Source organism: Poromitra crassiceps (genome assembly GCF_964638095.1).
Source record: "Poromitra crassiceps genome assembly, chromosome: 7".
In the NCBI taxonomy this organism is placed as follows: domain Eukaryota; kingdom Metazoa; phylum Chordata; class Actinopteri; order Beryciformes; family Melamphaidae; genus Poromitra; species Poromitra crassiceps.
Genome location: NC_139628.1, coordinates 1,912,693 through 1,937,858, shown reverse-complemented (window position 1 = coordinate 1,937,858; position 25,166 = coordinate 1,912,693). Strand labels below are relative to the sequence as shown.

Genomic DNA, 25,166 nt, shown 5'->3' with positions numbered 1-25,166 from the left:
AGCACCGTAACCAGGTCCGATTTGGGAAAAAACGCACCGCGACGGCGGGCGCAGTTTACGCGCCCCCTTCATGAAGCGCAAGACCAAAGGGTACGCCCCCACGGGGCTCCCTTCAATTCCCATATGGCAAGCAGATATCGCGGCTACGTACACCTTAAGCGACTGCGGGGACTGACCCGCGTCAAGCAGGCTCTGAAGGAAACAGAGAACTGGTCGCACACTGCAGTTCACTGGATCCACGCCCTTACTTGCTGCATAGTGCATCCCACATTATCAGGCAAGCCCTGGGCTAGCAACTGGTCCGGTTCAGGAGCCAGACCGCTAGCTTCCACCTGCCTGGGGAGGGGTGGAACACCTCCCCCTCCGCCTGGGATAGGAGATCGGCCCGTACCGGCAACGCCCAGGGCGGATCTTGCGCCAGGGAGACCAGGTCCGCAAACCATGTCTGCCTGGGCCAAAACAGACTAAAACGAGCCGGAGGCGCTGTTCCCTCACCCTGTCCAACACCTGACGGATCAGGGGGGTCGGGGGAAACGCATAGAGCCCCTCCCTCGGCCACGCGTGCGCTTTTAGCGCGTCATGACCTAACGGGGGCTGTCCTCCTGGATCGAGAACCACAGTGGGCAGTGTGTCGCGCGCCGCGATGCGAGAGATTGACGCAGGCGCGACCAAACCTGGCCCAAACCTGTTCCATCACCCGAGGGTGGAGGATAACGGGGATTGCCTCGAGACAGCAGGCCGGTCGTAACTCCGCCGTCCCGGCAGATAGACCGCTGACACTGAAAGGAGACGGGGATACACCCACAGGTGAATCCCCGCTATGGTTCAGCGCCCCCGACCGCACACCGCCCTGTTTGTTCAGGTGGGCGATCGCTGCCCTATTGTCCAAGCGAATCAGCACATGGTGCCCATGTGTGAGCCGCTGGAAGTGTTACCTCCGCAGGCCGGGGGGACTGCGGAGGCAACGTTCTCTTTCGAGTCTGGCCGCACGCGGACTTGTCCGGCAGTGCGGTCCCCAAGAGAGCTCCCAACCAACAATGGGCCCACGGCGCCATTGATGGTGGGCTTGTTCTGAAGCAGAGCCCGGCGAATCGCCTTCAGCTCTAGCACGTTTATGTGGTGAAGCTCCTGAGCCTCCCCAGCCGAAAAATGCCAGCAAATCGCACCCCCTCCCCAGAGGGAGGCGTCTGTGCGAATCACCATCCTGAGCGGGAGAGGGCCCCACCGAGTACCTCTCGAGAGGTAACGGGGGTCCGCCCATATAGCCAGCGCCTGCCAGGCCTGACCTGTCAGAGGAACCCTGCGATGACGGTCCCCGGCCGAGTCCAGGCGAAGCCTGAGAACCATATTTGGACCACGAGAGCATGTGTAGCCTCCCTAGCGGGAGCACATGCACTGCTGAGGCCATCAGGCCCAACATCACTGTGCACTGATGCACTGACACCGAGGGCACAGACCTAACGTCCTTGGCTTGCTGACCGAACCTTGCGAGCCTGTCGCTCTGGCGAAAGGCTCGCAGGAAGTCTAGCTCGAGCCCCAGGAAGGTCGCCGCCTGCGCTGGGACGAGGCAACTCTTCTGCCAGTTCACCAAAAACCCTAAGGTTTGCCGGTGATCGGTCACCACCTTGGTATGTTCCGTAGCACGGACCCTCGAGTCGGTCGCTAAGAGAACGTCGTCGAGATATAGGAAGACGCGGATCCCCCTCGCGCGGAGGGGAGCCAAGGCTGACTCCACGCACACCGTGAGGGTTCGCGGGCTCAAAGACATGCCGAATGGCAAGACACAGAACTCGTAAGCCTTCCCCAGGAAGGAGAACCGCAGGTATTTCCTGTGTCTCCTGACCATGTGGACGTGGAAGAACGCACCTTCCAGATCCCCGGAAGTAAGAAATCCCCCTGTCTCAACTCGTTGAACAGGCGGGGAAGAGAGCATTCGGAACGGGACTTCCTCAGCGTCTTGTTGAGACGCCGAAGGTCCAATTTTGGACGCATGGAGCCGTCCTTCTTGGTCACGATAAAGTACCTGTGGTAGAAAACCCAAGCGCACATCTGCCTTGGGAACCGAGCGAATCGCCCCTTTGGCGAGGAACGAATAACCTCCTTGTGGAGTATGTTTATGGCCTCCACGGCCAGATCGGGGGTCCCGTCGAACGTGGGTGTGGGCCTGGCAAACTGTAGAGCGTATCCCCTCTGGAGGGTGCGCCGTAATGGGGACGGGGAACATAGATGCTCCCAGGCATCGAGCCTGTTGGACAAGATGGTCTCTTGTGGCCAAAGGAGCGGAACCCGTCATGAGCATATTGCTGGGCACCTGGACCTTTTGATCCGGTGCCCTGATGGGGGGGCGGGACGTGAGAGGCTACACCCCCCCCGCCGCATGGACAGTTCCGTAGAAGCTGTGCATGCTGGGGGAGAACTTCTTACGCAAGCTCCGCCTACTGACGCGCTGTTGTATCGAAGTAACCCCCCCCCCCCCCTTCCCCCTGCCATGCGCCTTTCGCAGGCTGGGGGGACTGCGGAGGTAACGTTCTTTCTCGAGACCGGCCGCACGTGGAGCTGTCCGACAGTGCGGCCCCCAGGCGAGCTCCCGACCAGCAATGAGCCGTCGGTGCCATTGATGGTGGGCTGTCCTAGGAGCCTCTAGCCGAGGCCAGGCCGTAGCCATGGACCAAGGCGAGCCTTGATGATGGGTATGAGACCCTGGGCGAGCTCCCGACCGAACTCGGGCCTTGGGCACCGAGGACGGTGGGTCTAAAGCTACAAGCCGCAGGCTGGAACTAAGCCCAGCTTTGGTGAGCCAACCGGTGGGCTTGACCTGGGCGCTGCCAACCGAGGCCAGGCCGTGGCCATGGACCAAGGTGCGCTGTGCCCCCTGCCAGGCTCCCTGCACTTGCAGGGGGCGCCCCAACAAGGGAGTGCGACCCATGGAGAGCTCCCAACCACCCCGGGCCTTGGGCACCAAGGGCGGTGGGCTTGTCCTTAGAGCTACAAGCCAAAGGCTGGCACTGAGCCCAGACCTTGGCGAGCTGTAAGCCCTGCTGGACGCTTAGCGCCAGCCAGGAGCGGTACGTCTATTGTAGCGGAGGTAGCTCGCGCCCAATGTACTTAGCACACAGATACTAGCTGCACGGGTGCACGCCAGCTATCTGCAAAATACTATCGCTCTGTGCTAGGGGTGTCACAATATATCGTCCCACGAAATTTCGCGATAGTAAAACGTCACGATATGTATCGTTGAGATGAAATCTCATATCGTGAAAAAAAAAAAAAAAAAAAAAAAACTTTTTTTTTTTTTTTTCCCCCAAAAATAGACAAAGAAACGTCTTTGTTTGTTGAAGTTCAATGTGTGGAAAGTAGTTCAGTTGAACAAGTCTCTGAAGAGACACATGAGAAGTTATACAGGAGAGAAACCATTCAATTGAGTTTCTGGCAAAACTGTTTACTTGACAGGAAAAATTGAAGATGCATAAAAAATAGACTAAGAAAAGTCTTGTTGTTTGAGTTTGAAGAAAAACTGAAGATGCATAATGAGAATTTATACTGCTGAGAAACCTTTTAGTTCAAAGTAAATCTAAGTGACGGTGTAACTCATTCTATTTCAAGATAAGCCTTATCTCCAATCTCATGTTTTTTCTAGTTGTTATTGTAATAACAATTTCCCACAACAGCATGTTTTGTATTTGTGCATTTCAAATAAAATACTACTTTTCCAGTCATATATTGTCATTATTCAAGTTTAAAAAAATATTGTTAAAATCGTATCGTATCGTATCGTTATCGTGAACCCAGTATCGTGATACGTATCGTATCGTGAACTGAGTGTATCGTGACACCCCTACTCTGTGCTAAACAGTACTAAATATTGCTATCTGCACGTATGCAAGGCAAGCTAGCTTTCACACTCCTTTGAGAGCGGACCTTGGTCAGCTCTCAAGAGCTTAGCTGCGGACAAGACCGAGGGTTCAAGGCGCCTGTGCAGCGTGCTCGTGCCCAAGGCAGAACACGCACTTAACGTGCCGATTCATACTCGGCCAAAGTAGTTTTACACACGGCCAATCCCCTCCCTGACTTTCCCTGCTCAGTAGCAAGAGGAAGCAGGAAGCTCATCACTAATAGCAAGCTCCCGCAGGGCGCACCCTATTAGCGGGAGTACTGCTTAAGCAAGCTAGCAGGCTAGCAAGAAGCACAGGCTAGACAGTAAGCAACCCGGAGGCTAGCGAACGTGCGCGTGCAATGGTAACGTAAGCGGCAATAGCCCATCCCGAAGGGGAGGCACCAATACTCACAACCTGTTAACCCGAGAGAACAGGCGTGGAAGCCACTAGCTAAGCTAGCATAAGCACTGAGAGACAAGCGTGCGCTAACACAAGCCTGCGCACAAGCCGGTGCAGCGAGTCTCTACCCTGAGTAACACGGGGAAGCAAGCGTGACCGCAAGCAGAGGCCCGCGGCCCGCGAAGCTAGTCAATCTCAGAAGAAACTCCTCAGAGGGAGTTGCAATCTAGTAGATGCTATTTGCACGAGGCAAGCAACACTTAGCAGACAAGCAAGCTGGCTAAGATGGCGTAAGTACTGAGAGAAGCGGCCCACACAACGTGCGGGGCGAGCTCACCTAGCTAGCGTAATCGCCCAGCTAATATCTCAGAGTGCCCCCTTCGGGGCCGACGCCAGTAAAAGCTACACTATCATTTATGTAGGTCCCAGCAACGCCTGTGCGGCGTGCTCCTGCCCTCCATGCACACATTAAATGAATTGTGCCGGTCGTAACCGGCCAGCGTAGCCTCACAGCTAATACAGCACCTAGCTGTCCCCCCCTCATTCTGCTAACAGGAATAACGGGGTTACCGTGCAAGCTAAAGCCTGCAACGGTAAGATAGCTGGAATGCTACACAACACTAGATACTGGCTGCACGGGAGCAAGCTAGCTATCTAGCTAACTGAAGAGCATGGCTTCTAGCTACTACTCTCGCTTACAGCGCGCCCTACACAGAGGTAGTCGTTACCCTGTCTGGGGACGCAGCCAGATAGCTGGAGTGCTACAAGCTAGTCCAAGCTAGCTGCACTGAGCAACTCGCTAACTATCTATTTAACGTTACTCCTGGAGTAACGTGCGCGCTCTGACAATATAGCCGGCGCCTAAAACAAGCAAACGGACGCTAACGACACGGGTGCACGCTAGCTAATCCGCAAAAACCAGGCTGGCTAGCCTATTGCTCTAGTGCTACACTGTAAGCTAACAGCATGTATGCAACCTAGCTTAACAGTTTTGAGCGCGGACCTAATTCGGCCCTCAAACGAAAACGCTGCCCCAGCCAGGGGAGCGAAGCAAAGCTACACAGCAGCAGCAATAACCACTACACGGCGGTAGCAGCAGAACTACACGGCGGTAGCAATAAACAGTTAACTAAGGAAGATACTCTTAGCTTTTAGATGACTTGTTCCGACGCCGCAGGGTGAAGGGTACAGGGTCGGGTCCCCGAAGCCTGCTTTATCCCGTCCACGCAAACCTCTTGAGGTGGGCAAATCAGCCGGAACGAGCCTAGTATCTAAAGCTATGTAAGAGAACTAACTCAAAGTTAACCACGGAGCTTTTAGAAAACACGTCTTCTCAGCGGCTGGAAGAAAACGTAAGTGATTATCCCTGGGCTGACAGGACGTGACGTAGTCACGTGGATCCGTGTCAGCCCCAGGGGGTACCACGCCACCTACGGGTGGCTGGTCGGTTTTAATGAAAAGTAATTTTGGAGCAAAATGACAGTGTTCCATAGGGCTGCGTCGCAGCGTTGTAGGCACTAGTGAGAGCTTGAGTTCGAAACGAAGTAAAACAATAATCGGAAGGGATGAGAAGGATGTGACACAGTGCGTGGACCCCTAAATATACCAATCATTATGTGCTTTCTGCTCTTGCGCCCAGCCATCATAGTCCACAGTTCCCCTCTGGTCGGAAAAACACAGAAGGCCGCCTTCTTGGCATTTTCGAGAAAAAAAATCACTGGCACAGAATTGGGATAAAAGAGATACTTAGTAGCAGCATCGAGCTTTCAAACCCCACCGGATCTAATCCATGAAGCGTTCTGCTTTGGTAGGTGGCTTTGGAATGTCTCTGTGACACTTGTACACGAGCTGATCAGCATGTTCTGCTGCTTGGGCGTTTTCTCCACCCCTCACTTAACACGTTCACTGCCAACGACGTGTTAACACGTTTTCAGAATCCAGCTGTTGACTGCCAACGACGTGTTAACACGTCGTCAGAATCGATTTTTATTTTTTGACGGTGGGATGTGCATCTAACCCTTTTACATCTCTTATATAAGTATTGGACGTGTACAACGTGTACAACCCATTCCACCGACCCACTAAGTGGCGACAAGGAAGGAGGAAGGCAAGCAAAAAGCAGTGTGACGAAGCCATTCTCATGAAAATGGATTGGCGAAAACGCTTTCGTTTTCGCGCTGATTGCTGGCAGTGCGGGATTGCAAACTTGCATAATAGATTACGGATGGAACACACTTTGAAACACGCAGCATAAATATGACCAGAATCGCAAAAGCTTCATCAAAGCTCTCAACCAAAACTCCAAGAAGCGAGCGAGTCCAACCAGACTTCCTCAAAGAGCGGCCGCGCAGACAGGCTCACAGCCGCACAGCAGCAGCAAAGCAGTGAGACTGGTGACAAGCTTGTGGTGCAGCAGGCCATTTTGCCTTGCAAAATAGCACCAAATTGGAAACAGCCATAAAAGGCTTTTAGAATGGGATTTTCAACCCATTCTTTTTTGTTTCTTTTTCGCTCCAATTTAGAGTAATTTAATTTCTATTCAGAAATTTATTTGAGAGGTCGAGAGTATGAGAAAGTGCATTTGCACAGGTAGGAAAGTGCTTGTGACACGGCGCTGCAGCCAAGAAGAACGCCCACGGAGGGAGGAGTTGGAAGCAGAGGGGAGTTTCCTGCTGTTATGGAGGAAATTACTGTTCAAAACTATTGTTTAGGTCTTACTGATGCCAAAAATGAATGGTTAAAGTGACTGTTCTATCGAATTTCACAAAAAGCCGTTTATCTCTGAATATTTTTTCTGACGCTGAAACCATGCTGTATTCAACTGCTAATGCTTACATAACTACTAACTCTACAAACTAACTCTTTTAGACAGAGAAAGCACACATTCTATTAGTTCTTTTTAGATGATTGGTGTTCACGAAGTCCTAACAGAAAAGAATCCTCGGCTCTTGTAAAATGAGCCTAGAATCCTCAAAAAAAAAACTGGCAGAACCTACCTACAGCATTGAAAAAAGGCTGGCAGTCAATGTGTTAACAGAGGGAGAGTCTAGCAAGCGAGACAAACATGACACAAGTCCCTAATAGGGGGGCTACTGTGCTGATTAACCAGTGATTTAGATTATTGTTTACTGTTTTTAATTATTTCTTATTTCTTGTTTGTTTCAGCAACTACCCATGCGGCTACTTCCTCTCCCCCCTCTACCTCTCCTCCCCTCCTGTTGTGGTCCATTATATCAGTCTGTTGTCTGGTTGTCATGGTTGTGATGGTTGTGATGGTGGGGTGGTGCGTCTGGAGGAAACTCAAAGGTACGACAGACAGAGAGCTTACATTTTACACTGAACATTTCCTATTTGGGGAAGTACTGTTACATTTACTTTGACATTACAATTGACAGGACAAATTTCACCGGCCACCGCCAGCATGAGTGTGTGTTTGTGGCCGCATGCATGTGTTGAAGTGTTCGTGTGACAATAAAAGAGGGGCTTGTCCGTCTGAAATCGTGTTTAATCGTGTTTCAATACCATGTATCTTTTTTATTTTACATTTGCTTTCACATTAACCTTTAAATTTCCCAATACATTTTACAATTTTATATTTAAATAGTGAAAATACCACAGCTCATCCGGTATCAGACTTTGCTGAGGTGCTGGAGCTTCAAAGTATTAAAATGAATAAAAAAAGCAGCATCCACACACTCAAATCTGTGCAAAAAAAATTGATTGCAAGCTTTCGGTCATAGACCTTCTTCAGGCTTAAAACAGACAAGTGAATGCAGCCTATTAACTCATTCTCAGAATAAGTCACTAGCCACTGCCAGGGTTTTTGATCATTTTCATAAATTTTCGAAGACCCACATAATATTTTCTTCTATGACTACTTAACTCATTGAGTGCCAAGGACGAGTGTGTTCGTCAATTGGTTAAGTAACGTAGAGTGCCAAGGACGAGTATGTTCGTCAATTGCGTTTTTTGCCTGAATAATGCCTTTGATGGCGGATACTGGTGGTGTTACACTCAACTATGAACCCCATAATGATTTGGTTTCCCCTTCGGGTCAAACTCTCCTGTGGGCACAGCTTTTACCATAACACCGGTGTGAGAAAGATTCACCCCGCTATTGAGAGGGAAGCCCGGGTCGCGCGTTCGTCTTGCGCGTGGTAGGGGGGCGACTGGTTGTCCGTGTCCGAACACACTCGTCCTTGGTCCTAACTCAATGAGTAGTCATAGAAGAAAATATTATGTGGGTCTTCGAAAATTTATGAAAATGATCAAAAACCTTGGCAGTGGCTAGTTGCACATTTAGTTGTTTGACATAGAACTGCTCTTCTGTGGATACCCCTCTCTGTGATTTAACTTTGGCTCCAGTGGGTAAGTGCTTAGGCTGTGTTATTTGTGTTATTTGTGTCTGCTATCTCCTTATTCTAAAAGTAGTAGTTTTTTAGGCTAGTTTTTGTCTCTGAGTGAACCTGTGGCTCAGCTGGTTGATACCTGGCTGATAGCTCTCAGCTGACACCAGGCCAATCACCCACCTGGGAACGACGGGCGCTGATTAGATAGGCGTGGCTTATAGGCTCCATATAAGTGTGGCTGCAGAAAGGTCTTGTCAGTTGCACATTTAGTTGTTTGACATAGAACTGCTCTTCTGTGGATACCCCTCTCTGTGATTTAACTTTGGCTCCAGTGGGTAAGTGCTTAGGCTGTGTTATTTGTGTTATTTGTGTCTGCTATCTCCTTATTCTAAAAGTAGTAGTTTTTTAGGCTAGTTTTTGTCTCTGAGTGAACCTGTGGCTCAGCTGGTTGATAGCTGGTTGATAGCTCTCAGCTGACACCAGGCCAATCACCCACCTGGGAACGACGGGCGCTGATTAGATAGGCGTGGCTTATAGGCTCCATATAAGTGTGGCTGCAGAAAGGTCTTGTCAGTTGCACATTTAGTTGTTTGACATAGAACTGCTCTTCTGTGGATACCCCTCTCTGTGATTTAACTTTGGCTCCAGTGGGTAAGTGCTTAGGCTGTCCTTCGAGGGGAGGCCATAGAATAGGGTTTTTTGCTACCTCTCTTATTCTACCTACTCATCTACCTAACTATGTGTTTTCTTCCCATCCCTGTTGTAACCTCAGCCCACAGACGCCGTAGACACGGCTGCTTCAGGTGTAGTAACTCTGGTAATCTCTCCCACCCTAAGCGCGCAAACAGTCCTTTTACTATTGCCGGAGGTCTCTGGAACTGTCAGTCGGCTGTTAAGAAAACTGAGACCATCTCGGCTCATGCTCTATCTCAAACCCTCCACTTTCTAGCTCTCACAGAGACCTGGATCATTCCTGAAAACACTGCTACTCCTGCAGCGCTCTCTGCTGCATATTCCTTCTCGCACACCCCTAGAGCCTCTGGCCGTGGCGGTGGCACTGGTATCCTCATCTCTCCCAAATGGACCTACACTGTCACCTCTCTCTCTCATCTGTCTATCTCATCTTTTGAGTCCCATGCAGTTGCCGTATCCCTACCCATCAAGCTCAACAATGTGGTAATCTACCGCCCGCCTGGTCCGCTTGGTCACTTTCTGGACGAGCTGGACACCCTCCTCTCCGTCTTTCCTGAGGATGGTACTCCACTCATCCTTCTGGGAGACTTCAACATCCAGCCAGTAACCTTACAATCTCTGTCTTTCCTTAACTTCTTCTCATCCTTTGACCTTTACCTCTCTCAATCTCCTCCTACTCACAAAGCAGGGAATGTGCTTGACCTGGTCTTCACCAGATCCTGCTCCACCTCTAATCTCACTGTGACTCCTCTTCCTGTATCCGACCACCACTTTATCACCTTCTCTCTTCCCATCTCCCTCCCCTCCTCCCACCCGTCTCCCCCTCACTCTACCACCACCCGACGCAACCTAAATCTCTCTCACCCGACTCCCTCTCTTCTACCGTCCTCTCCCTACTTCCCCCTGCCGAGCAATTTGCTCTCCTGTCCACCGACGAGGCTTCCACTACTCTTCTCTCCTCTCTCTCCTCCGCTCTTGATTCTCTTTGCCCACTCACCACTAAGCCTGCCCGATCTTCTCCCCCTTCTCCTTGGCTGACTGAATCTCTGCAAACTTATCGAACTGAGCTTCGGGCAGCTGAGAGAAAATGGAGAAAATCACATCTCCCTGAAGATCTCTCTTCCTACCACCTTATCCACTCAAACTTCACTGATGCTGTCTCTAAAGCAAAAACCTCCTTCTTCATCTCTGAAATCCAGTCCTCTGCATCCAATCCCAGTAAACTGTTCACCACCTTCTCCACGCTCCTCAACCCTCCCTCCCCTCCCCCTCCCTCCTCCCTCTCTGCTGATGATTTTGTAACCTTCTTTACTAAAAAGGTGGATGACATCAGCTCCTCCTTCCATCCTCCAGCCACCCTCACTAACACTCCCGACTCCAATCCTGCTCCTCGGCCCCCTGTCCCTGGATTTCCTTCCTTCTCTCCTCTCTCTCCTGATGAAGTGCTTAAACTCATCAGCTCAAACCGAGCCACTTACTGCCCCCTCGATCCTATCCCTTCCTCTCTCCTCCAAACCACCTCACCTAACATATCTCCCTTCCTCACTACCTTCATTAACTCCTCTCTGTCCTCTGGTCTTGTCCCGCCTGCTCTAAAGACTGCAAGAGTCAAGCCTCTGCTTAAGAAACCCTCCCTTGACCCTACTGCTATTCACAACTACAGACCTGTCTCTCTTCTCTCATTCCTTTCCAAAACCCTCGAACGATCAGCGTCCGAACAACTTTCTCTCTATCTCTCCCAAAATGACCTCCTGGACCCTCTGCAGTCCGGTTTCAAGGCCTCTCACTCCACTGAGACAGCTCTTCTTGCTGTCACAGAGGCCCTTCACACTGCTAAGGCCTCATCCCTCTCTTCTGTTCTTGTCCTCCTTGACCTGTCTGCTGCCTTCGATACAGTCAACCACCAAATCCTTCTTTCCACTCTGTCTGACCTCGGCATTTCAGGCTCTGCACTCTCCTGGTTTGCTTCCTACCTCTCGAACCGCTCATACCAGGTCTCATGGAGAGGGTCCCTCTCCAGATCCTGTCCTCTTACCACCGGTGTCCCCCAGGGCTCAGTCCTGGGCCCCTTACTTTTCCTTCTCTATATCAGATCTCTTGCCTATGTGATCTCTTCTCATGGCTTTTCTTATCACTGCTATGCTGATGACACCCAGCTTTTCCTTTCCTTCCCCCCCTCTGACACTCAAATCGAGGCTCGCATCTCTGCATGCCTCAAAGACATTGGCGACTGGATGTCTGCCCACCACCTCAAGCTCAACCTTGGTAAGACCGAGCTACTCTTCCTCCCAGGAAAAGACTGCCCTCTCGCAGATCTCTCCATCTCCATTGACAACACCACTGTACTTCCCTCCCAAACAGTTAAGAACCTTGGGGTGATCCTTGACAACCAGCTGTCTTGCTCTGCCAACATAGCTGCTACAGCGCGCTCCTGTAGGTTCTCTCTCTACAACATCCGCAAAATCCGTCCCTTTCTCACAAGAGAAGCGACTCAACTCCTGGTCCAGTCTCTTGTCTCCTCCCGCCTGGACTACTGCAACGTGCTCCTGGCCGGCCTACCTGCCACCGACATCCGACTGCTTCAGCTCATTCAGAACGCTGCAGCCCGTCTGATATTCAACCAACCCAAATTCTCTCACGTCACTCCCCTCTTCCAGGAGCTCCACTGGCTTCCCATCTCGGCCCGCATCAAATTCAAGACACTGGTACTGGCCTACAGGGCAGTACACCAGTCAGCTCCCCGGTACCTGCAATCCATGGTCAGGTTCCAAACCTCTCACCGCTCCCTTCGCTCCTCCACCAGTGCAGGTCGCCTCGCCCCTCCTTCGCTACGGCGGCTCAAAAGTCGCTCATCCCGATCTCGACTCTTCTCGTCCCTGGCACCTCAATGGTGGAACGAGGTTCCACCTTCGGTCAGGACTGCTGAATCACTGCTGATCTTTCGGAAAAGACTAAAGACACACCTTTTCAGGCTCCATCTGGGCCCTTCTTGATCTAACTTCGTTCTCTCTCTTTCCTTATTTAAAAAAAAAAAAAAAAAAACTTGTACCACTAACCTAAACTTGTACCACTGTTCCTTCAGAAGTTGTAGTTGTCATAGACTGTGCTCCATAGTTGAGTGTTCTATTGCTGACAAAAAAATGTGTTATTGTAAGTCGCTTTGGATAAAAGCGTCTGCCAAATGACGTAATGTAATGTAATGTAATCTATGTCAGGAGCAATCTACTGGCTGAAATTTACATGGCGTCAAGAGTTTAGGAACTGGATTACTAAATCCTGAGGACAAGTGACTTGTGGACGTGTTGCGTGCAGGATGCGTGGTGCGTGGTGAAAACAAAATCCTTCACGTTTGAGTGACAGGCTGCCCCCCCCCCCCTTCCCCCCGCTGTAATGGAGTCCAAACCTGTATTGATAAAAGCTGCTGGACCAGCTTTTGAGCTGTGCCATGGAGCTGTGCTATGGACCTTTTCTGATCGGAGATTGTTGCTTTTTTCTGCTTCCTGGTTTTGTTAGACAATCGTGGTCGATCCTGTACACCTTTAGACGTGCTGTACTATTTCAATAGGTGAGTAAGAGAGCCAGTCATCTATCACATGAAGGTGAAAACACTTATTGCCGTCCAGAGACGTCAATGGCAGGGAAGCGTTATCTGGCAATTGCGGGCAATGAGTTAAAGGTTCATCACAACAGCCAAGCTACAACACCTGTGTCAGACATTTTACCTAGTGGCTAGACATCAAGGGAATTGTAGTCCTATAGATTTTCAGGACTACAAGCCATTTAAAATTTTATTAAAATTTTCAGATTGTGTACTTTACATGTGAGTTGCTTTTATCTTAACATGTTCACTGCCAATGATGTGTTAATACGTCAAAAAAAAGATTTTTTTTTTTTGACGGTGGGATGTGCATCTAACCCTTTTACATCTTCTATATAAATATGGGAGCCACCGAACGTGTACAACCCATTCCACCGACCCACTAAGTGGCGACAGTGCTCTCCAGACTAGAAAAAGCAGAGCCAAAACTGCAGGGGAACGCACGATGAAACCATTCTTATACTGTAAAATGGATTGGCGAAAACGCTTTCGTTTTCGCGCTGGTTGCTGGCGGTGGGGGATTGCAAATTTGCATAATAGATTATGGGTGCAACACACTTTGAAACACGCAGCATAAATAAGACCAGAATCACAAAAGCTTCATCAAAGCTCTCAACCGAAACCACAAGAAACGAGCGAGCCCATCCAGACTTGCCCAAAGAGCGGCCGCCAGCAGACAGGAGCAGCAGCAGCAGCAACTCGCTTGTGACACGCCCGCTGCAGCCAAGAAGAACACACACGGAGGGAGGAGTTTGAAAGAGAGGGGTGTTTCCTGCTGTTATGGAGGAAATTACTGTTCAAAACTATTGTTTAGATGTCTGACGTCTTACTGATGCCAAAAATGAATGGTTAAAGTGACTGTTCTATCGAATTTCACAAAAAGCTATTTATCTCAGCTTAAATTTTCAGACGCTGAAACCATGCTGTATTCAAGTGCTAATGCCTACATAACTACTAACTCTACAAACTAACTCTTTTAGACAGAGAAAGCACACATTCTATTAGTTCTTTTGAGATATTTTGTGTTCACAAAATCTTAGCAGAAAAGAATCCTCGGGTCTTGAAAGATGAGCCAGAATCCTCAAAAAAACCCTCTGGCAGAAGCTACAGTAAAAAAAAAACGGCTGGCAGTGAATGTGTTAATCACATTACATTTACATTTTACAATTACATTTCAAGATTCAAGATTCAAGATTTTTATTGTCACTCCGTAGTACAAGTATCACGTGTGAAATTCTTGTGCTGTAGACTCCGTTACAACATAGTTCAAATAACAGTATAACAGTGCAAAAACAGGCCATATAGATGCAGTAAAACAAGAGAAACAACAAGCAATAACAGTAAACTTTTCCTTTTCGTTTCTAGCATAGACACCTTAAAACATAATTAAACATTCTGTTTGCACAGGTGCAAATAACATAGGCATAATTATATGTAATGGTAGCAGCTACTACATGATTGTTTATTTGTGTGTGTTAAGGAGTCTCGTGGCCTGCGGGAAGAAACTGTCCCTCAGGCGATTTGTTCATGCTTTTGGGACCCTGTATCTCCTCCCTGAGGGTAACAGGGAGAACAGGCTGTTGTGGGGGTGGTATGTGTCCTTGATGATCTTCAGGGACCTCCTGAGGCACCGCTGATTGTACAGTTCCTGCAGTTCTGGTAGCTCACATCCTGTTACATGCTGGGCCACGCGCCTCACTCTTCTTAGCGCTTTGCGGTCCATGGTGGTACAGTTCCCGTACCAGGTGGTGAAGCAGCCAGTCAGCAGGCTTTCAATGGTGCCTCTGTAGAAGTCCCTGAGGATTTTTGGCCTTAGCCCAAATTTCTTCAGGCGTCTGAGTCCGTATAGTCGCTGTTGGGCCTTTTTGACAACAGTGGCGGTGTGGCTGGCCCATGTCAGGTCCTGGTGGATGTTGACTCCCAGGTACTTGAAGCTGTCCACCTTTTCCACCACTGTGCCATTGATGGTGATTGGGGGGTGTGCGCCCCCCCTACCCCCTCCTGTAGTCTACAATGATCTCCTTGGCCTTGGAGACGTTTAGAGAGAGGTGGTTGTCCTGGCACCATTGTTCCAGGAGGTGGGGGGGGGGGGGGGGGGGCTCTGGCAGAGGGGTCAAACCTTGCGTAGAATGCGTTGAGTTCGTCCAGCAGGGTGGGTGTTATTTTTGGGTTTTGTTGTTTTTCTCCTTTGAAGTCTGTAGCAGCATGGAGTCCACTCCACAGATGTCTGGGGTTGTTAGAGTCCAGTTTGGACTCCAGCTGCTTCCCGTATTCTCTCCGCGCTTTTTTGATTGAGACTCGGAGGGCGTATCGTGTCTGCTTGTATTCTTCAGGCGTTCTGGACTTGAAGGCGGTGGTCCTGGCGTAAAGGGCAGCCCGAACATCACTGTTGATCCAGGGTTTCTGATTTAGCATTATTTTTATTATTTTTGTTGGGACTATGTCCTCGGTGCATTTTGTTATGAAGCATGACACCGTTTCTGCATATTCTTCCATTTCCTGTTTTGCATTTTCAAATTTACATTTAGCATTACATTAGCACTTACTTTACAGTTTTGTATGTTAATAAAATAATTGACTTTGACATTTTTAATTCCCATTTACATTTGGAGTTGACATTTTACATGTGTATTTTGCATTTACTTTTATGTTGATGTTACCATTTACTTTGTTGTTTTTCGATTTATATTTCACAATTATGTTTACATTTCACAATTACATTTACAAACAATTCAATATTTAAAATTTCAACTCCAACTACAGTTTCCTCAAACTAAATGTCCATTATTAGTATTGTACATTGTTGTGGATGACAATGTTCAGGAACCTCAATAAAAATATAGTTTGGATCACAAAGAACATTTAAGTGTGTGTGTGTGTGTGTGTGTGTGTGTGTGTGTGTGTGTGTGTGTGTGTGTGTGTGTGTGTGTGTGTGTGAGTGAATGTGATCAGCGTGCCTGTGTATTCCATTGCATTCCACGTCGTGATGTATGTGATGACATCACATACAGTGACGTCAGATTAAGACAGGATTTACAGTGGGCAACCAGACAGAGCGGAGGTATTGGTTTCGTTCTGGGGGAATTCTCAGAAGAACTGATGTATAGTATTAGTCACAGTAGCAATGCAGTATATTTTATTTTATTACGATGATATATTTTGCAAACTGTGTTCCAGATCCAGTCTACTCAGCAGAAGCAGGAACTGGAGATGTCACTTATGGAGAAGTAGTCATCAAACCACCCAACAAACCACGCAACCATAGAGGTAGCTCCCCTCTTCCTTATAGAAACTTTATAGATTTATCACCACATATCAAACAGCTAAGTGTTTATTAGGCTTACCTACATAGATAGCAGTATCATTATAAAACCGGTTATATGTTACAGACTACTAGAAATACGTTGTATAGTAGCAGTACTGTATATTTGATTACTCTCATATATTTTGCAGATTGTGTTCCAGATCCAGTCTACTCAGCAGTGAAAGGAACTGTAGACGTCACTTATGGACAGTCATCAAACCACCCAGCAAGAGAGGTAGCTCTCCTCTTCCTTATTCACCTTATGTATCCCCGCCCACTTGACCAAGTTGTGTTATGACTTCCTGTTCAAAACACCACGGGCCCTATCTTGGTACAGGCGTTATCCCCTATTTGCGCTCCCCTATTTGCGCTTGCCTTAAGACAGGGAAGATAGCGGTCTACCTTGCGTATTTGTCCAGGTGTTATGCCGAGTTTTGCACCCCCGCCCGGCAGCAGCTAAACGCACCCCACCTCACGGAGCATATTGTAATGATTTATACAGAAATGTAACTGTTTAAAAGTGATATAATTGTCTGGTAGACGTGACCTCCCTGTTTTCGAAGTTAAAACAGCCCCGAAATATGGTGGGGATGCAATTCTTGGCGGGGATGCGGAAACGTTCACGGCACGTGCCGCAGGTGCAAATTAGAGCCGTGCCAAATCATCTGCGCCCCCAAAATGCCTGCGCAAATGGGATTTGGGCACCAGAATTATTCACAGCTGTGGCCAGGCAATGCCTGAGCGTTACATCAATAAAAACCGGATTCCCGTCTCGCAATCGCTGTTTGCGCGAGGCATGCAATATGCTGTAATACTCTCTATGCGTAATAGAGTGGACTCACTCCTGCCGAGGACAGAGAGAGATGGAGAGAGCTTGTTGACAGATCGTCTGTGGTGCCAACGACCCTCCGGGTTATGGGATAGGTGAAGGTGAATAGTCCATTGTCCAACCAGTTTTCTCAATTAATTTCCTTCTTTGCGATGTGATAAAAGTTTCTCAGTAGTTATAGTTGATTGCCTCACTGAATTATCTGCTAATACCCAATTTTAGCAGCATAATTTGATGTCCTGGCGTGGCAAGGCTGTGCGTAATGACATCCAAAAGGAATTGTACTCTACACTGCGCCGCGCAGCATGGAGATTATGGTGCGCTCAAGCGCGTAAGAGGTGCTTTTAACTCATTGAGTGCCAATGACGACTTTAGTCGTCAATTGCTTTAGTAACGTTGAGTGCCAAAGACGACTAAAGTCGTCAATTGCGTTTTTTGATGGTGGGACGTGCATCAAAGCCAGATCCATCTCCTGTGAAAGTATGGTGGCTGTTGAATGTGTAAAAGCTATTTTAGGGACCCATTAGGTGGCGACAGTGCTCTCCAGATTAGAGAAAGGCCAGGAGAAAAGAGAGAAGAAGTAATGGGGAAACGGAAATCGCATGCATGAAGCATAACGTTAGCTGTGCCTGTGAACAGCAGTCAATCTGCTGCCACAGCCCCTCCGTCTCCGCTGCAATAGCCCCTCCATATGATTTAGTTGGCGACACCAGCGTCTTTCTGAAAAGTTACATTATTCTCAACTGGGAGCCGGCGACACGATGTGAAAAAGCGGGGGGATGCAGCGTGCAGTGCAGAGTCAGAGCAAAAGCAGAGCGAGAGCAAACGCAGCAGCCCAGAGACACTCCCAAGGAGGAGGAGGAGGGGGGTGGGGCACGCAGGGCAGCAGAAAGCCCAGAAAGCCCAGAATCGGACATAGCTTCACAGCTCACAACTGAAACCCCAGAAACGAGCGAGCCCGATCCACACTGCCCCGACGAGCGGCCGCCATCCAGGCAGCAGACTCGCCTGACACAAGCAGCACTCAGAGCGAGCAGCAACATCATGACACACCCACGGAGGAGGAGTTTGCAGTAGAGGGGGGGTGGGGGTGCTGTTATATTGAAGGAAATGACTGTTCAGATGTTTCAGGTCAGAACATATTAGTTTCAGAGTCAGTGATTTGCTTGAAATGCTATATTTCACAAAAGGCTCAATATCTCAGCTTCTAGATGGAAACGCCAATTTTTTCTGTTTTTGACCTATCTTCTCCGGCTGATAAGTAAAGAACGGAAAATGATATCAATAAACTTTTTTTTGCTGCTGATACAATAGAGTCTCATCGTTCTTTGTGCGTGTTCGGTGTTTACATAGTAATATCACACAATATTCTGTGGGCCTCGAGAAATCACTGAAAACGCTCTGAAACTCTGGCACTGGGAGCGTCCGTTCTCCAAAAGTGGCTGGCACTCAATGAGTTAAAAGCTCTTAGCGCAAAGTAATTGTGCGCTGCTGACGATAGCATAATGCCATCTATCCCCACATTTTAGCGCTGAAACGCCTGCTTTGTCATGTGGCACGCCCCCAATTTGCATTGCACATGGGTTAAACGAGTGCAAATGCTAAATTACCGATTTTGCGAAGATAAGGCCCCATGCCTTTACCGTCACTGTCCGCGCAGTATACAGTGAGCTACAGTCATGAAGTTAGTTAGTATCGCCATAGAATGGAGGCAAAGGGTACACCTGTTCAAAATAACCAAAAACACTATCTAACAGCACCAAAATACATGTTGTGCTTCGGGTACTCACCATGAGATTAAATATTAATCCATAGTTATGTGAAACGTCATTTTCTGAGTAAATCCCCACACCGAGTTGCTTCCTTGTTTGCCTGTAAAGAGCGCTTCCACACAGTGCATTCACTGTATGCTGTGCATGCCTATGACGGCCATGTTTAGGAAGTAATTCCGTCTATGTATTTATTTAGGGGAGGCATTAGCTCAGGAGGTAGAGCTGTCGCCTGGGAATCGGAAGGTTCCCGGTTCGAGGCTGGCTCCTCCCCCGACGAGCAGTCAGTGTGTGAATGGGTGAATGTGAGGTATTCATGTAAAAGCGCTTTGGTTGATAGACTATATAAAATGCGCACTATAAATACAGTCCATTTACCATTTACCATTTAAAAAAGGTAAATTTCTCCGCATTTGGATTCATATTTCATCTTGTGGTGAGTACCCGAAACACAACATGTATTTTGGTGCTATTAGATCTGTGTTTTTGGTTATTTTGAACGAGTGTACCATTTGCCTCCATTCTATGGTGATACTAACTAACTTGACGACAGTGTATACTGTGTGGACAGTGACGGTAAAGGCAGTGTGTATCTTGTATGGGGGATATGGAAAATGAGTGAAACTCCCGAAAAGGTGGTGTATCCCTTTAATGTTACACAATAGCATTAGTCTGAATAACGGGGCGACCTGGATATGATCTGCCTCTCTGAGAACAGACTTGCAGTGTCTCCTGTCCTCCTCATGGATCTTGTATATTATCGGTCCTCCTGTGCGTGGTGCGGACGTGAGTTTTGCTGATTGACGTCACTGATGTGTGCCAGTGGGTCTCTCAGCCAAAGATATTTTCACTATCTAAACAATCTACACCTTGATCTAAACAGGCTGAGCCCAGTAAGTTGTGCCATGCCATCGTAGCGACAGGCTACAACAGTGCAGAGCAGACAGGTCAGGGGCGAGGAGGAGGGAAAACAAGGGCAAATTCAGCCCTGAACCACATGCGGCGTGTGGCATAACGGCGGGGGCAGGCATCCCTGGGTTGTGGCGGGGTACAGTCACCGTTGGAGTGACATGAAATGGTGGCAATTGATATTCCATGTAATTTGTGTTACTTCTTGTAAAGTGTCATGACGAAAGCAAAGATACAAGAGGGTGAGATAAAGGATACATCCCCCCAATATTGAAGTAGCCTCTAATAGAGTGTGTGTGTGCGTACGTGCGTGCGTGTGTGACTTCCTCTAGACCTAACCGTATTTTCAAATCTTCTGATCACAATACCATTATTATTCTTTTTTTAGGGCTTTATAGCATGAATGAGAGATGAATAGAGGAGGGCCACCTATTATAATTTTTGTCAAAAAATAAAATAAGTCATATTTGAGATGCGGGGTTGTAGCCCCCAAAGTCCAGGCCTAACAACGCCACTGCTTGTAGGGAGATGCTGCTTTTAATGCTTTATCCTCAAAACTGCATGATAATGTCAATCTAATAAAAAGAAGAAAGAAATCTCCAATAGGCTATCAAAGAACATGTTGGTGATGTCAGGTGTCGGACGCCATGACGCAATTGTTCCAAAATGCGACATTCACACTTCAAGTTGTAGGCTACTCTTAGATTGCATGGTGAGAATAACCTAATTGACACGCATAATTAGCGAGCAGATGAGATTCCAGAGCATTTTTAATGACAGAAATCGGTTAAGAAGTAAGAAGAGAATCCTTGGTGACAAGCAGGCCTATAGCTGCGTCTGTGCGCATTTGGCACAGGGGCGAGAGGAGGGGATGAGATGGAGGCACGCCTCGGCGCTGCTGACTGAAGGGAATACAGTACATGTCCACGAAAGTGGAAAGCGTCCTTTCCGTTCCATATGACTGACACTGAATTAATAGTCTTTAGCGACAACCAAATGAATTGATGTGTGATCTCTTTCTCTCTCTCTCAATCCCTCCCTCTCTTGGGCGCGCAGAATGACTTCAAAGGGATTGCAGCAACAACCAAATTGACGTGATAAAAACATTGGCTGTAACGCGAGCGGACACTGACACAGTTCATGTCTGTAAAATGTTCTGTAAAATGTAGTTTGCCACTTACCATTTTAGCATGGACCAAAGCAAAATAATAACGAAATAGCGTGTGTAAAACGGGCCAAGGGTATTTGCATTGGGAGGAGGATGTGTGTGTGAGTCAGTGTGGAGGTGTGTGTGTGAGTCACGGTGAGCCACATCTACGCGTCGTTTGACGCGGGCTGACGCTGCTGCCCATCCACTTTGTATTGAACATGCTGCTCGACGCCTCGCGAAGCATGCTGGGAGACCAGGCGACGCGTAGCAGGCTTGTGAAGCGACAGTGGGCAACAGAGGGGGCGGGGTGGAGTTTGACAAAGTACAAAGCTAGCCAATTGAGCTCGTCCTAGGACCTATCCTACCCTTCCTGTCCTCTTCCACTTCCTCTCTAACACCAATTTTCAAAGAAGCAAATTAAATCTAGCAGCAGCTAGCTTGGGAGCTAGCTTGGGAGCTAGCTGCTGCTTCCGGATTTTCACGCCCACCAAGCGTCGAGCGTCAATACTGCCAAGCGTCAGCCCGCGTCAAACGCCGCGTAGATGTGGCTGCACCGTCAGTGTGTGCTCCTCAAAATGAAGGCAGCGTTCCAAGTGGGCGGGGTCAGGCGTCTTGAAATACACCACCTCTTCGGGAAACGAGAGTGAAAGTCATCCAGCGTCCCCGAAAGTGGAAAGCGTCCTTTCCGTTCCATATGACCGTTCCGTTCCAGCGTGCTCCACACGTGGTAAAAACAGAAAACAGGGAATCGATACCAAATTTTCAGCTTGTGAGTATCAAAGTATCAATACTTTGGTATCGATCCGCCCATCCCTAGCCCACACACGTTTTAAGCTGCATTGTTTTCTCATCAAGGCAATGTCGAGGAAATATTGGCTCATATTGTGTCTGCAAATGCAGATAGGAGTGTGCATGTCACGAGCAAAGCCCACCTTGGGCAATAGACACTGAACCAAATACACTGTTCGTTTGATCCCCCAAAGGCACACACACACACACACACAACAGGCCGGAGTCAGGTATTGAAAAAAGATAACAGCTTTTATTACATAAATAGTATTAATACACAGCAATTCATAAAATGTACAGGCCTAAACAATCAGTCCCCCCCCCCCCCCCCCCCCCACGTCTCACTGACTCAAATGTGAGGTGATAGCCTATCCACGCCAGAGAACACCGTTGTAAGATTGTGCTAAACCTCCTCTAATCTATAAGGCCAAGAGTGCCAACAGAACACTCAGTGGTTAAGGCAATCACTCTAACACTGCACTCAGAATTGACGGCACACAGCACTTCTATGAAACCACACGTAATAAAGACACAACTACACAGGACACTTCCTATGAAGACACTGCGGGGTCTAGGACAATAGGACTACTAGCTTCTATGAAAACACACTGCAAAGTCTGGAGGACATGACCACACACGTGAAACTTCTATGAACCACACTGCAAAGTCAGGGCATAACACACGTGAACTTCTATGAAACACACTGCAAAGTCTCCAGGACGTGACTACACACGTGAAACTTGTACTAAGACACTACAGGGTCTACACAAGTGTTGTCCTGTGCGTGTGGCACTTTTAAACAAGAAAATCACTCCAAGGGAAATTACTTCCAAACACAAGTGAAACACTCAGGGGCTCTATAATGGCAATACAGATAAGAGAGAAAAACTGCTATAACTCAGTGGGTGCTGCTGGCTGGTCGCTAAACCTACACATAAATGAATACAGTGACAATGATAAGGGGCAGGTCGGCTGTAATAGGCTAAAAACGTAGATGTCCGCTCTCGGTCGGACCCCTCCGGCCGAGAGAATAAAAACTGTCCGTCTCACCCCTTCCCATATAAAGCACAGAGTCTTTAATCGATTCAGTCCAGCGTAGCGGGGGCGGGGCGGTCCTGGTGACGAACAAGTCCGAAATACTGGTCCGAAGTAGATGCGGCCACGGGAGACGTCTGCACGGATGGGACGATCCGGAGCCGGGAAACTGACAGGACACACAAAGCAGGAATCAACACACACAGCCTTCCAGGGCACACACGCACAAGTTGCCAGTGATGGCTATTTGACTTTCCTTTTTTTCAGGAAATAGCGAGCGTTGTAAGGAGGTTATTTTGCGGTTCCAACGCTGCCGCGATGACCGTCCTCCCTCTAGCCGTCCAGGTCCTGTATCTGGCGAAAACACAACAGCGGGGATCAGTGACTTTTTCCGTTACCGGACTCACGCTCTCAGACGGCGATGGATGGCTGTCCCACTTTCCTTTCTCAGGAAAATATAGAGCGTTGTATGTCTGTTGTATGGCCTCTCCCATAACATACATTCCAATGGCGACATGCATGTTGTCTGTTTCAATAACGAATCCTGCTGCAAAGTCGATCTCTTAATGAGAACATTGGAATAGGGATCGACTATAGAGCTATAAAGAGTAGACTACTAGAGGAATGAATGCATTTGAAACATGTATTTACATCCAGAGCAAAGAATTGTAGCCTATATTCTGTTCCTTTCTGTGGTCTGTCTCTCTGCCTGCCTCTCTGTGCAGGAGGCAGCAGCACTGTGCAACACACCACGTAGCCCCATCCGCTCGCTCTACTCAACCAAAACATGAAACATTTCCCCATGTATAGAAACAATGATCCCTCCTGTCTAGCAGGGTAAGACCGGTAAATACGCTGCCCTGATTTAATCAGAAAATCAGTCATTTTGCTTTTTCTTAAAGGAACACTCCGCCCATTTTCAACCAGCTTTGTATCATTAGAACATCAGTAGTATATCAGAAAACTGTAAGCGGTTTTGAAGTCTGTCATTTAATTTGACAGTTATTGAGTGTTAAAGTGTGGACCAGTGACATCACTGGTCCACACTAACTCAAATTAATAACTCATTAACTCAAATCAACTCTCAATAACTGTCAAACTAGATGATGATGAATAGTTTGACAGTTATTGAGAGTTGATTTGAGATAATGAGTTATTAATTTGAGTTAGTGTGGACCAGTGATGTCACTGGACCAGTGATGTCACTGGTCCACACTTTAACACTCAATAACTGTCAAATTAAATGACAGACTTCAAAACCCTTTACAGTTTTCTGATATACTACTGATGTTCTAATGATACAAAGCTGTTGAAAATGGGCGGAGTGTTCCTTTAAGTAAATTTTGTTTGAAGTAAAGTGCTTTGTTACATTTGAAATCACTTCAGTTACAAAGTAAAATTAATCCATAGTTTCCCCAAGTTTTCTATGAACTGCGGACCATAAACTGTCCAATCTATTGGCCCTCACCAACTTGTTTGCAAGGAAAGTAGCTATTGGCTGTTCAAAAAGTTGAGTCCCTGCTTTCAACAGAGGGAGGGGGGGCAGCGGGCTACACTGTGTGTGGGAAACACTGTGATCATCAGACTTCTCTGGATGACAAGCAAGTAGAGCAAACAAGCGAGCTTATCAAATGCTTTAGGATTCAACACTTCACTAGAAGGTGAACGACCGACAGACAGACATACAGACAGACAGACCAACCCGTTCTCACTCCGAGCGCGTAGCATATTGACGCTTTGTCCCGTCGCTTGTGCGTCGCTTGTTACTAACATGGTACCCTTAAGCGACCCATGAAACGACTTGGGCTTTCCGACTAAACTCAATGTAAACCCATGGAAGTCATCTTTGACGCTTATGGCAACTGCTCCCCCATTAGCCTAACTGCTCCCCCATCAGTCAACTGCTCCCCCATTAGGGTCTGGAGGAGCTAACCTCTCAGACCCTAACCCTAAACCTAACCTCTCCCAACCCCCATTCCTAAACCTAACCTCCCCCAGACCCTAACCCTAACCTCTCCCACCCCCCATGCCTAAACCTAACCTCCCCCAGACCCTAACCCTAAACCTAACCTCTCCCACCCCCCACGCCTAAACCTAACCTCCCCCCAGACCCTAATGGGGGAGCAGTTGACTAATGGGGGAGCAGTTAGGCTAATGGGGGAGCAGTTGCCATAAGCGTCAAAGATTACTTCCATGGGTTTGCATTGAGTTTAGTCGGAAAGCCCAAGTCGTTTCATGGGTCGCTCAAGGGTACCATGTTAGTAACAACTGACGCACAAGGGACGGGACAAAGCGTCAATATGCTACATGCTCGGAGTGAAAACGTGTTGGACAGACAGACAGACAGACCGGCAGGCAGGCAGACAGACAGACAGACAGACAGACAGGCAGGCAGGCAGGCAGGCAGGCAGGCAGACAGACAGACAGACCGGCAGACAGACAGACAGGCAGACAGACGGGCAGGCAG

The 25,166-nt window shown here is 48.2% G+C and overlaps 1 protein-coding gene across 1 annotated transcript in view; it reads left to right on the top strand.

Annotated features, from left to right (window-relative positions):
- The window catches only part of LOC310779124 (uncharacterized protein), a 50,659-nt gene that overhangs the window by 15,814 nt on the left and 9,679 nt on the right, over positions 1-25,166 (top strand). The window contains exons 4-6 of the mRNA XM_083639624.1: positions 7,440-7,580; positions 16,092-16,181; positions 16,368-16,453. Coding sequence (XP_083495750.1) covers positions 7,440-7,580; positions 16,092-16,181; positions 16,368-16,453 — 317 coding nt within the window. The remainder of the gene's footprint in view (positions 1-7,439; positions 7,581-16,091; positions 16,182-16,367; positions 16,454-25,166) is intronic.